The sequence below is a fragment of the Centruroides sculpturatus genome, unplaced genomic scaffold (assembly GCF_000671375.1).
Source record: "Centruroides sculpturatus isolate CEXI.00-Female unplaced genomic scaffold, Cexi_2.0 scaffold31, whole genome shotgun sequence".
In the NCBI taxonomy this organism is placed as follows: Eukaryota; Metazoa; Arthropoda; class Arachnida; order Scorpiones; family Buthidae; genus Centruroides; species Centruroides sculpturatus.
The window spans coordinates 399,030-412,864 of record NW_019384496.1 but is presented as its reverse complement, the minus strand read 5'-3'; the positions used below and the strand labels follow the sequence as shown (position 1 = coordinate 412,864).

The window sequence follows — 13,835 nt, the reverse complement described above, 5'->3', positions numbered from 1 at the left end:
TAAAAAGTCCATCATAGATTGAAAGAGATTCATAATGACGACGGTAGGATGATTAAGGGCTCGTGAAATAATCTGTTAGGTTTTTCTCTAGCAGTATTTGTTTTCGGTCTCACAGAAGGGTAAATTAAAACTTTAACCGCTTAACCGTCTTTCCCTGTGCAATCCGACTGTCTAATTGGTTGCAGTAAAAACGCGACTATCGATTCTCCACTTTTGACAAGTTAATAATCATAGTAACACACTTTATTATTTATTAATTTTAAAACATTAATAATGATGTACAGAACATAACACAGATGTAAACCATATAAACGTAAAATATATTTCGTATTCCTGTTACTTGTAAGAATGATCTATATAAAAAATATACTTGAATACAATATTCTTGGACACTTACAGTTCATGGACAGATTTTCAGAAGTGTAATGTCAACACTACTAGTTTTTCTTACATCGTTTAAAATGTACTGTTTTAAATATCTTTTTAACAATATATTTAAGAAGGAAGTTACGAGAAAAACTCAATAATATACCCAGAAGTTCGTGTTTCCAATGCCCTGTTGTGTAGTTGTCGATTCCAATGGTATTCACGGCACTTTTACTAAATTCATCACTAGAAACTATAAAATATCTTAGTGGTTCAAGGTATTTTTCAACAGATTTTACCATATTGGTCGAGACGAAATAAGGAACAAGACATTGAACGTGAACGTCATCTTTTCTGAATTCCCAAGAAATTGCTCTGCCGAATCGATCTGAAAATGCTTTGCAGGACGAATAAAGACTCGCTGCCGGGTCGGGATATTTCGAAGATGCGGACGATACAATAACTACAGCTCCACTTTGTTTTGCTAACATGGACGGAACAACTAAATCAATCATTCTTACTACGGCTCGAATGTGTAATTGTATCATGGCAATTACGTTTTCGTGGGTTTCTTCGAGAAAATGACACGGAAAATTACCACTAATACCAGCAGAAATAACCAAAATACCGACGTTCCTGTCTTCTAGTTGTCGCTTTATCTTGGTGTAAATGTTTCCGTTTTCAGTAAAATCAATTTGTACGTACTCACATTGAACTCGGTAGTTGTCTTGGATTTCTTTCTTGGTCTGTTTAAGAGTATCCATATTTCTGCCAACGATGAGGACGTTCATTCCACGTTGAGCCAGTTGTAAAGCGTAAGATTTTCCAATTCCCGAATTTCCACCGGTCACAACGGCCCATTCTCCATAATTTTTCAAATCAACAGCATAATATTTAGAAAGCGGAAAAATTACGAACAAACGTAATAATCGAAAAAGTTTATACAGTAAAATAAATGATGCTAAAATCCCAGTCGAAATTAAAATCATTTCGTATACATGTACGAATTTATCACTATCCATAGCTACTATGATTTTTTTACTATTTTCCCAATACTTTGAAATGAGTACACGTATATTATGTTGCATAAAAACGAATTTGACGTTAAATAAGCAGCAGCACCCACGAACCGTGACTTATTCCTGGTATCGTTAATTACACATAATTGTCAACATGGAAGCAAATATCCATTACTGGGAAAAATTTTGGCTGGTTTTTCTATTACAAATTTTATAATAAATAAACTATTTACAATATTATTTATTTATTATAAAAAGTTATTAATTTGCAAGTAAACAAGAATGTTATTTTCTTAATTGAATTTTTAATGTCTTTTTAGGGGCGCGTATTCCCTTGGATTCGCATGATTACGTCATTGTAAACGCTTGCGTAATTTAGATTTTTAATTTGATTTCCAGGTAAGCTATAATGTGCCGGTTATTTTCCTTGTTTTACCCGCAAACAGGAAAACGAATAAGCTAAACAATAGAAACTAAAATAACTATTATCTATTTTCTAGGCTTTCTCTATTAGAATAAAAAATTTTTAAATACAGTATTTTTAATTATAAATTGTTCATAAATATTACACTTTATATCACTTTATCATTTCACATTGTAGCTATACTTTCGTTAATGTGTAACTTTCCAGAGTCTGTTGTTTCCCTCTCGTATGGAAATTTAATTTCTCAAGTGGCGGAATGTGTAAAACCAAACAACACTGATAATTTGTCGTAGGGAGCCTCACCACGTGGAGCATTTTATCTTTACATCAGTACACAAATCAGCTTTCTAACACTCAGTAGAGTCGGTGTTTAAGCTTTGAGGCCATTTTTTACTGTTGTAAGATACTTTACAGAAAAATATAGATATTAGAATTCGTCTGTATACGTCCAGATCAGAATTATAATTAATTCGACAATTAAATTTGTAAATGGAATTGTCTAAAGTGTATATGAACTTTTATATTTAATAAAGTTTATTATGAAATTTAATTTTTAATTAAAGGTTCGATATTTATAAAAGTAAATATTACATTTACTTTTTAGATTAATATCACATTTTTAGATTTGTTAAAACGTTTTCTCACCTCTGGAGCGAAATTATTTAGTGTATTGAATTCGTGAATAACCATAAAAAGGCTTTGTCAGCAAGATTTAGTTGGTAGTAAGCAGGCAAATGTGTCGAATTAATATACGGTTCCATTAAACGGACTCCATTATATTCACTGTTGCTTTGTCGCTTGATAGTCCAACAATAATCCTTCAGCGTGGCTGGTCCCATCGTTTCTGGTAACAGAATTTTATTTCAGAAATGTGCTGATGGCACCGTTTCGCCTTTTTATCGCTCGCTTAAATATTCAGGAAATATGTCGAAAGATTAACTTTTAATGACGTGTGGCAACCTATTTCTAAACTATTAAACTATTTTCTACAGCATTANTTAATATCACATTTTTAGATTTGTTAAAACGTTTTCTCACCTCTTGAGCAAAATTATTTAGTGTACTGAATTCGTGAATAACCATGAAAATGCTTTGTCAGCGAGATTTAGTTGGTAGTAAGCAGGCAAATGTGTCGAATTAATATACGGTTCCATTAAACGGACTCCCTTATATTCACTGTTGCTTTGTCGTTTGATAGTCAAACAATAATCCTTCAGCATGGCTGGTCCCATCGTTTCTGGTAACAGAATTTTATTTCAGCAATGTGCTGATGGCACCGTTTCGCCTTTTTATCGCTCTCTTAAATATTCAGGAAATGTGTCGAAAGATTAACTTTTAATGACGTGTGGCAACCTATTTCTAAACTATTAAACTATTTTCTACAACATTAAACTATTATTATTAATGTTGTAAAAAAATTTAATATAACAGTTTATAACTCACTGCTGTTTCAACTATAAAATTCTTTAACTTAAATATTTCATTTTAAAGTAACTACTATATTAGGAATCGTTAAAATTTACAAATAATAAATTACTCAAAATTTTAGGAATTCAGGGTGTTTTTTTTATTCATAAAAGATAGGAATAAAAAACATTACGTACAGTGAAACTGCCATTAAAGGACACCTCTACTTAACGAACACCTCTACATTTTTACAATTCCCTAACCTACAAATAAGACAAGTTTAAGTTGACAATGACCACTTAACGTCATACATATTAATATTCTCTATATCACTTCATGTACGCCAAGATCAAGAAAATGTTAATGGAGAACACATAACCATGAAGTAGCCTTTAGATAGGTTTGTGGCAAGTCGGTCGTGCCAGGAATGAACTAGTCAACAATTTAGCAAAGAAAGCTGATAAATCTTCGCTTGGTCCGTTCTAAACCAGTGTACGAAAATCTAAGATTAGAGAATGGATCAGAGACATTACTCATGTATAGTGGCAGGATGCCTGGGAGAAGGGCCATACCGGAAGGACCACATTTGGTTTTATCCCAGACATAAAGAACGTCTAAGGTGGAGGCTTTACAAGCTTTACAATTACCCAAACTCTGACAGTGCATGATAACTTTCACGTGTACCTCCACCTTTTTAAAATTAGAAACAACAACACATATCCGTGAGACGGAATCACTGTCCAGGACACCTACACCTGATTTTTGACTGTAGCAATTTGACAGACAAAGACAAAACTTCATCGATGCGGTACTAACTCAGGGATTTAACTGGGCGTGACAGATATCGAACCTAGTGAAGAATGAAACCATCTTCAAGAAACAGCAACAATTTTTTCAAAACGTGGAAGTCTTTACGAACTTTGACAGAAGGTGACCACTACCTTGTAACAGGCTTATACAAATCAAGAATATCGTGTCACAAACACATCTTTCCATCTGTAAATTAACTTAAACCTGTGTTCTTTGGCCAAGAGAGCCTTGTATATATATGTCTGTTTGCCTATTGTACGGTACAACCTCATGTTCTGCGCGACTGCTTCATTGGGATGGGCGGCGACTGCTTCGTTGGGCCGTCAGTTCCGATATTAACGGTAGAGAGTGGCCAGGAGGTCAAAGTATCACGGAAAAGCGTCGCGGTCGCCACTGACAGCGTGCAAACTGACAAAGTTCTCATTTAGTAAAGGATTGATGATAAACAATGACGTTAGTTGTCAAAATATGTATGATGAAATCGAGAAAAGATTTTTGTAAAAGTCCGAGTTCTCACAAAATTAAGCTTGTTTTTATTTTCTCGGCTATGTTATATATAACAGAGGAAAAGTATGGAGATCGGTGAAAAAATTATTCACCCAATATCTTTAAATTTTTTGGGTCGGGACCTTGAAACGTCGAGAAATACAAAACCACTGGGATTCTTTCTGTATGTATGGATGTTACTGTGTGTGAGAAGCACGAATTTATTCACCCACTTTAAAGCTTAAGCACCTTTCGTCGAAAATTTCNTTTACATCCTTGCTGGCTCAATATATCCGACTTAACGAACAAATATTACTAACAAAAGGTTATGGGCCCAGAAATGTCTTCCCAGGACCAGATTATGTCTTCCAAATAACCAAGGACAGTTATAGTTTTTTGTTCGATTTGGTACTGGATTTATCTGAGATTTGGTGGGATCCGATAGACAACGTGCGAGATGGAGATATGTTCACAAAGGAAGGTTTCGTCAACTTTCAAAAACTGGACGGTTCATCCAATTTATCATCGTGGCAATTCAACGTGAAAATGCTGTTGATGAAGGAAGATCTGTGGGCAGCGATCGAGACGCCAGTAACAGATAGAGAACCTATGGCAAAGGAAAAAAGTTGTGATCGAAGGGCGTTAGGAACGATAGCCCTGACAGTTGGAAACCATGTTAAAGTCGATATCCAACACTGTACAAATGCAAAGGCAGCATGGGATACAATAGCAAATCTCTACGAAGATAAGAGTATTCTGAGAAGGCTGCAAATAAAAAGGGAACTTTAATCCATGGATTTTAACACATGTTCAGGTATGGCTGCTTATATTAACAAAATACAAACCCTCATTGACCAGTTGAGGAAAATCGGTTGTGTAATCGATGATCAGGAGCATGCCGAATTATTATTAATGCGTTTACCGGAGGAATANGGATTGATGATAAACAATGACGTTAGTTGTCAAAATATGTATGATGAAATCGAGAAAAGATTTTTGTAAAAGTCCGAGTTCTCACAAAATTAAGCTTGTTTTTATTTTCTCGGCTATGTTATATATAACAGAGGAAAAGTATGGAGATCGGTGAAAAAATTATTCACCCAATATCTTTAAATTTTTTGGGTCGGGACCTTGAAACGTCGAGAAATACAAAACCACTGGGATTCTTTCTGTATGTATGGATGTTACTGTGTGTGAGAAGCACGAATTTATTCACCCACTTTAAAGCTTAAGCACCTTTCGTCGAAAATTTCTGAAATTTTCGACGAAATCCTTTGCACTCCAGGTAATGGAGTGCAAAGGACCACAATCATTACAAATTCCTCTTTGAATTTTCAAAAATACGGATAACATTAGAATAAATGAATGATTTGACATTTCTAATATTTTATTTATTAAGAAAAAAAGCATTATTTTAACTTAAAAAACTTAAGGTAATCCTCTTTCTAATGAATATTATTTTAATAAAATAATCCTTTCTGAAATATTTCAAACCGATTATTTTTACGTAACATGTGACGTAAAAATATGACGGGATCATAATACGTTACAATATATTCTAACAATAGGTAACGAATTGTTAAAATGTATTGTTGGCTTTTTGCATTATAAGTGACTATTGTTAACTCTTTGTCATTGTGTCCTGCATCTTTATGGCCCGGTCAGACGAAGACAGGAGATCCGACGAAAGGCGGAGAAGGCTCACTGAGTCCCGCATCTTTAAGGCCAGCTCGAGTAAAGACAAAAGACGGTGAAGCATACAGGGCTCTCTCTGTCCCGTTTCTTTAACTTCTCTGTCCCGCTCGAGTGAAGAGGCCGACCGGAGTTTGAGCGGACTTTCTGTCTCTCGCTGTATTAAAGTTTCGTTTGTAAAGATTTTATCACCATAATACTTGTCACATAACCTAATTTGTCTGTATTTTTAATGAATTAAAACGGTATTGCTGTTCTTTAAAAAGCATCAGGTTACAATAATAGTTATTTAAATTAATTTGCTTTTGTGTAAATGGAAATTATTAAGTCGTGATTCGCATTTAAACTGACGTGATAATAGCCGGACATTAGGCAGGTTTCTAAATGCTATTTGTAAGTTGAAATAATTTCAAATAAATATGGACAATTATACATTTTGGATTTAAAGAAAATTTTATTTCAAATGAAAAAACTTACTGTTATGCATATATAATTTCCCTTATGAATATATTTTACTACTGTGTACGTTTTATATATTACAATAGATTAATTATACGAGTTTTCTAAACAGGTTTTAATTTCGACATATACATTTATTGTTCTTGCGCTTTGTTTTTAAATAATTTACTTAATAACCTTTTAAAATTTATGCGGTCCACCGTTGAAAATCACCGTCTATACCAGTGATTTTCAACCGGTGTGTCGCGAAAATTTACCAAGTTATTTTGTCTAAATCGAAAGAAGACAGAATCATATTAATGGGCAGAAAAAATCTGTTTATTTGTCTTAAAGAAATTAAAGTCTTCACAAATATATATTTTAAAATTAATTTAAGAATTTTTGTTTTTATTCAAAACACAATACCAAACAGACCATGAAATTTATAATATCCCAAACGATTTTGGTCTATTTATAAAAGTGCGCATTCGTCATAAAAACAAAATAAGTATAAATTACAGATGAAAATAAAAACTAAATAACTTCGTAAAGAAGGTGGCTAGGGCCTTACTTATATAGTTAATATGTATAACAAACAAATTATAGGAAATAATTTCCTATTCGGTTTTTATTAATGTTATGAAAACTCGGCAAACGCGCGTAGCCAGCCCGTTGACCCACGATCAAATAACGGCGTTTCGTTGTTTTATTCACTGGCAACTGTTGAATAAATGTGAAAGAAATACAGTACATTTTAGAAATAATTTTAATTCTTTCAGCCGGGTGAAGTTAGTGACAGAAAATAATTTCATTTGAAGCCACGGAACCATCGTCAAGGTCCCACCCTTCTCCTTGGGTTTTTTGTTTGTCCAGAATCCCCGCAATGTCTAGGCAGCATCCACATTACAGGAAAAACTGGAACCGCTTCATTTCCACAACAAAAATGGTTATAATTGATTCGGAATCGTTCTCTAAAACTATTATTACGCATTGGAATGATGCATCATACCAGCAACGCAATACCTGAAACACCGTACCTAAAATAAAAGTAAAATCGTAAGTAATCAAGTAGCAATGCGCTAATTATGGACACATACTTCCCTTTTGGGCTACTTGAAACCTGAAAATGAAAAGATTTCACATTAATAATAACTCTTGCAATTATCAAAAATTGGATTTACACTTATCTTTTCGTTATGAAGGCATCGCCTATCTTAAACTTTAAATAATAAAAAAAGGTCCTTGTAAAATGAATAGTTCGTATCAAACATTAAACTTGGAGATGAATTTTTCACAATAAAATATTTTTAACAAAGGAGATTCATTCTTGCTTCATATTTATTTCTAAAGCATTGTTTGAATTCAAGTGTTTTTCTAGTTACGCGGTTTTTTAAATAAAATTACTTAAATGTCACATTTACATAAATAAATTAAAATGAATATAATATAAAATATTAAAATATAATTTTATTTCTCGAAACATGTATACGAATGCACATACTTATAAGCTATAAAAAAGAATAAAAAATTTATGATTTTTTTTTAAGCATGTGTAAAACTGTACAGTGCACCCCCTATAACACAGGTTATATAAAACGGATTTGTGTAACACGGCGAAAAAATTGCGATCGTATTCGTATAAACACGCTAAAAAAGACTCGTATAATACGGTAAAACGTCATCGCCGACTCGTGTCGCGACAGGATTGGTCGAATCTAGACTAATAGCGGATATTGCACAAACCGTTGAGTTTAAACGAGCAGCAGATCTACTAAAAACCATTTATTATTTAACGTCCATAGAAATTATATTTATATTAATGATGTCTCCGAAGTTCAGCGAATTTTTTTGCAAAAATAAATAATTTATTAGAAAACACGCGCCCGCCGTTCGATGAGCCGCTCCACGACGAAAACAAGCTTAAGCAATGACGTCGTCGAACGGTGCACACTCGGTAAGTAATCCTACAATTTTTTTGTTTATATCATAGTTTATATGGATTATTCCCCAAAAATTATACATATTTTGGAAATGTTGAGTCAATTAGTCTAGAATCAATTAATATTATGGAAAAAAACCTTTCAAACAGCCGTAGTCCGTAAACTTGACACGTGCCAGTCTGTGATTGGCGCATGTATCTAAAAGACTCGTAAAACACGGAATTCACATAAAACGGAACGTATCTACCGTGTTATAGGGAGTCTACTGTATATTGTTCATGAGCGATCACGCGATAAACCAATAATTTTTCCAAATATGTAAATTTAGCTTTAATTTTTTTCCAAATACTTAAATTTGCTGTCTTGTTTAGACCCGTCAATGAAAATGAACATATCGTAGGGGATATTCAGTGGTGTGAGAAAGTCATATATAGTAGGGTCATACTGCAACTTGTAGTTACCACTCTTCTTCCTTTAGATGCTATATTCGTCAATGTAAGTATATTACTGTTCAAGAAATTTGGTAGGGTCTTTGTCTTGTGTATGGAGGTCTGTCTGTCTATCGAGTTTGTCTTGTGGACGAGGTTCCGGAGCCATGGCCGCCTTATCCGTCAGATGAATGGGTATGAGGCCTGCGATGACAAGTAGAGTCGTATCAGGGGCCGTGCAATAAGCCCGATAAATCCTATGAGCAGCCAGTCATTCGACTTTCAGAATCTCACTGCAGATATATTGATTAATTAATTCACATATGTAGAAGTGCTGTGAAATCCTTTTATTCCGCAGCCTGGACGAAATCACGACACATTGCATGGCAGGTGGCAGGGTTCTTCCCTGCAATTTATACAATAAGTGGACACAGTATGCACGTTTCATAAATTTGTAATACAGGATCTTCCCACACTCCCGGTTATGGCACCCGAGTGTTCTCATTGGTGATTCAAAAATCTTACAGTAGCATTCTGTGGTATTGCAGTTTCTTGCAGTTTCTTCACGTTGTACAGTTCAAACGCAATGTACTTTATTTCAATTAAAGTGGCTGATATTATTTTTTAAACAATTAAAAATTCAAATAAACTAAGTAATCTTCCTTTCCGTCATATCTAATACTAATAATACCGATATTTGTTTAGTACTGGACCCGAGATATGTTCATAAATTTTGTTATAAATTTTCCAGGCAATTATTTTTTGTGTACCAGATTGCATCTTTGTAGTGTCCAGTTCGAATAATAAAGAAACTGTGAGGATATTGAGGGTTGTCAAAAATTGCATTACAGGAGTTTAGGGTAGGAAAGACCCTGGCACCAGGTGTGTTATCACACACACCTCGGATTTAGACAAGAAAAAAACAAAAAGGCAGATATTTAAGGCGCGAGAGTAAAAGTCACTCCGAAGTCTAGGAATGAGCCTCTCAGGAGGATGAATGCAAAATCAAGTAAACTAACTTACGAATAAATGGAGAAAATTTATTATCTTAACATTTGAACTTAGTTGAAATTAATAGTAAGTACAAAATCTGTTTTAAGAAGTTAGCTTATTTCTATTTGTAAAACGCAGATACCTTGCAGTGGTATCAGAATCTTGCGACTCACAACATGCCAGGAAAAAAGTTGTCTTTTCTTCTAGGAGTTACCTTCCTTATCTTTTCCTTCTCTTCTTTCTGCTTTCTTTTTTTTCTCTCCTTTTCTTTCACTTTTTCTTTCTTTTTTGTTCTCCTTCATTTTCTCTCCTAAAATTCCATAAGTTTTAAAAATTCGTAGAAAAAAAAATTTTTTATTTTTTTCTTCCATTTTCTCTCCTTCACTTTCACCTTTTTGTCTTCTTTTTCCTTTCGCTCAGTTTCTCACTAAATCTCTGATTTTCGTCATTCCCTTTTATTCTATTCTTCGTTTTATGATTTTGTTCGGGAGGAAGTTGAGGTAATTTCCGATAAGCATGATCGGTCATCATTTAGTACTTCTATCTTGTGTATTAAGAATTATATACGTACACGTAACATGAATAGAGTACCATCTGTCATCTAACACTATTGAAAACGGAGGAAACGACGGTCATAACCCTTCATCTTTTCCATCGCATGTTTGTGAGATTTATAACAATTAATGAATAACTTCTTTTATCTTAATTCGTTTCTGGAACATATTTTTAATCCGTATTGCTAAAAATTTAGAAGGGGAGTCCCTAAAGTCGGAAAAATAGGCAAAATTCCTTTACAACGTTGCCTGATAAACATAAACAATCCCGGTGTCGCATTCACACAAACATCGAGATGTGGGTGTGTTATTGCGACACCGGGCAAAGGGCGTCCTGTCTGGCAGTTAAAATTTGTTCGTTTCACAACCAAAGAAAACAAAAAAGGGATATAAAATACATATATATCTTAAAATACAATAAACTGGTTAAGATTAAAATTATAATGTTAATAATAGAATACATATAAACAGGTCTATAATAATAACCAAAATTTTGCGGAAATGATGGGGCCTCACAAAACATAATAAAAACTTCTAATATTTGTATGTTTGTTATGATTTATTTGTATTTGAATTTGAACACTTGAAAAAGGCTAATGACAACAGTGTCGTAAATAAATTAAAACTAAATTAAAATAAAATTAATAACATTAATTGTTTATTTTAATATTTTCATACATCAATATCAAGCAAGAAATATCATAATATCTTATTATTTCTAAAGTCAAATTTTACATTCAAGTTTTCGAGCGAAATTTGGTTCCAAAATACACTCCTTACAATTAAAACACAAGTTGAGTGCTTAAACTAGGAAGTATATGAAGCTAAAGAAAACAATATACCGTTCGCGTTGTGAATACAAAATTTGTCACATAAATACGTGAAATTTTATACAAAATTCTCCTAATTAATTAGATATATAGTTGTACTATTGTATAAAAATAGTCATTCTAATAAATTCAAAAAGATACTCGAATTTTAAAATCAGACTTCTACTGTCTTCAGTAGTATAATCACAACTAACTCCTACATAGAGAAATACAATATATACAAGAAATTTCTACAATAATATTTTCTGGCTGAAAGGCCCATTATCATAAAATCAAACATATTAAAAACATTGTTTAGAACACAAAACATAATGTATCATTCGATCTAACAAATTTGGAACGTAACAATCGAACATTATTATTTTCAAATATTAGATTTCAATTCAAATACTTCATTAATGACATTCGAAAATTTTCTTATTTTATAAATAAATCAAATAAAGTAAATTAAAACAAGTTAAAATATGGTATTAACAAATTACAAGAAATTACTATACAATGTGTTTTCTCAAATGTCTTAAAAACATTTGAACTTTGCCTTCTAAAGTGGATTCACCATATTGACCATTTACGAAAGAAAGTCTTTAGATTCCTCAAACCATATACTGAAGTCTTCACTGACGAATTGGCTGTCATATCGATTACAATACGAACAGAATCATTTAAAATAAATTTCGATAGTGTTCGGAATTACAGCTGAATACACCGAATTCGTAGGTATATCTACAGTAAAATTTATATAATTTCAAACAGTACAGTAGACCTCCCCTATAACACGGTAGATTGTAAAATCTAAGTGACTCTTACAACACGGAATTATCTACCGTGTTACAGAGGGTCTACTGTATCAATATTCCGATTGTTTCTAAATATTGCTTTCGTTCACAAAGTGAAATGATGTGCATTTTGTGGGCTTACTCGTCTTTCCCAATTGCATAAATGCATTGAGAATAGAATAGAAACTACTCAACATCTAAAAGTGAAAATAACAAACTGTATTATAAATAAACAATTACAAAATATCTTAATGTAAACAAACCATACTTTAATCGGAAAATTACGTTTGACTCGAAAAAATCCACCCACAGATATTCCAATCGGAATTTTCCCGAATCTCTTCATGAAATCCAGCATCTAATTAAGAAACAATTTATAAAATATTAAACCATCATAAAGTCCAGATGTACAAAATTTATCTTACCTTTAATTTGAATACAAGAGAAAATCTCGATGCAAAAAATCTGTCGATTTTGTTGAAATTTCCATAAAGCTGAATTAAATAGTAATTAATTTTCAAAGCGTAAATAATAGTCTATAATACAGATATTAAAGAAGCCTTACCGAAGATGTCAATCTGGACAAACCAAAGGCAATTATTATTTATTGATATATGAGGTACAGGATGGTGATCAATGCACCTATCTCGAATTCTTCGGGTAAATTGTAAAAAGCAACTAGTGTTATAAGGATACTAAATGCATACAAACTATAGCAATACGTTATAGCAAACAGCATTTCGAATTTATCGTTAAGAAGCTGAATGTCTTCCATTAATTCCGTATATTCTACAATAATATTTTGAATGGAATATTCAAGATTACTTTTTTCCTGAGTAATTTTATCGAGTCTAGTTGACAATGCGGTAAATCCACGATAAAGAATATAAAAACAAATAAAAAGAAAAAACGATATATAAGTAGTCTGTCCAATTAGAAGAATAAATAATACTGCCAAGTCTATATTACAGAGCAAATATTCAATTTCGGTTGCTTTTTTCATGGTTAGATATAAAAATAAATCTAAGAGAAGCAGAGGTATTATTTGCAGCAAAACTATAACTACCAACAACATACAATAGCGGAATTCTATTAAGGTGGTTGAATCTTTATCTGTTTCATACGAATATTTATTACTTGGAAACTCTAAACTGACTCGCTTGAGAAAAGTAAACTGCAGAGTCCAAATTGTTATCATTCCAATGATAAATACTTGAATAATAAACTTGAAATCGAGGAAAACATTAAAGAAATCTCCACACATAAATTTTTCAGAAAATATCGTCGTGAGGAAAGCAAAATTATTTAGGAGAAGAAAAACTTCGATAAAATTTGAATATAATTCGAAATGTTTAATTTGAGATTTCTTAGAGTATCGATTTCTAAGCATGTTTAATCCCACAGTTTGTGCTGATGCATTTAAGGAAAGAAAAAGAATTTCACTTTCAATTTGTTTTACTTCCATTTTGATTCCTATATACTACTATTATAAATACGTATAATTTTTATTCATAAATATGTTAATAAAACTTTTAATTTAGTGGTGTTCAACGGGAGAGCAAACTACGGTGCAACCCGAGTAGCGATATAAGTAGTTTTTACGTGTATTAATAATAGTACGAACAATACAATAACTGTATATTGATAAAGAAGTTAGTGTTCCTTAAAAAAA

At 32.6% G+C, this 13,835-nt stretch overlaps 1 protein-coding gene and 1 long non-coding RNA gene across 2 annotated transcripts; both read right to left on the bottom strand.

Annotated features, from left to right (window-relative positions):
* Nucleotides 1-290: 290 nt before the first annotated feature.
* Nucleotides 291-1,444, bottom strand: LOC111621907 (hydroxysteroid dehydrogenase-like protein 1). Its single transcript, XM_023364158.1, has one exon. The coding sequence runs from the start codon at nt 1,386-1,388 to the stop codon at nt 438-440; it is 951 nt and encodes a 316-aa protein (XP_023219926.1). The 5' UTR covers nt 1,389-1,444; the 3' UTR covers nt 291-437.
* An 11,050-nt stretch (nt 1,445-12,494) lies between these two features.
* On the bottom strand, nt 12,495-12,793 carry LOC111621939. Its single transcript, XR_002756166.1, has 3 exons — nt 12,729-12,793; nt 12,589-12,657; nt 12,495-12,521 (listed from the first exon to the last, which is right to left on the bottom strand). It is a non-coding gene; the product is annotated as an uncharacterized LOC111621939 (long non-coding RNA).
* Between the last annotated feature and the right edge of the window lie 1,042 nt (nt 12,794-13,835).

Excerpts from the sequence above, each read along its gene's own strand:
- LOC111621907 (XM_023364158.1), bottom strand. The coding sequence starts at position 1,388 with ATGGATAGTGATAAATTCGTACATGTATACGAAATGATTTTAATTTCG.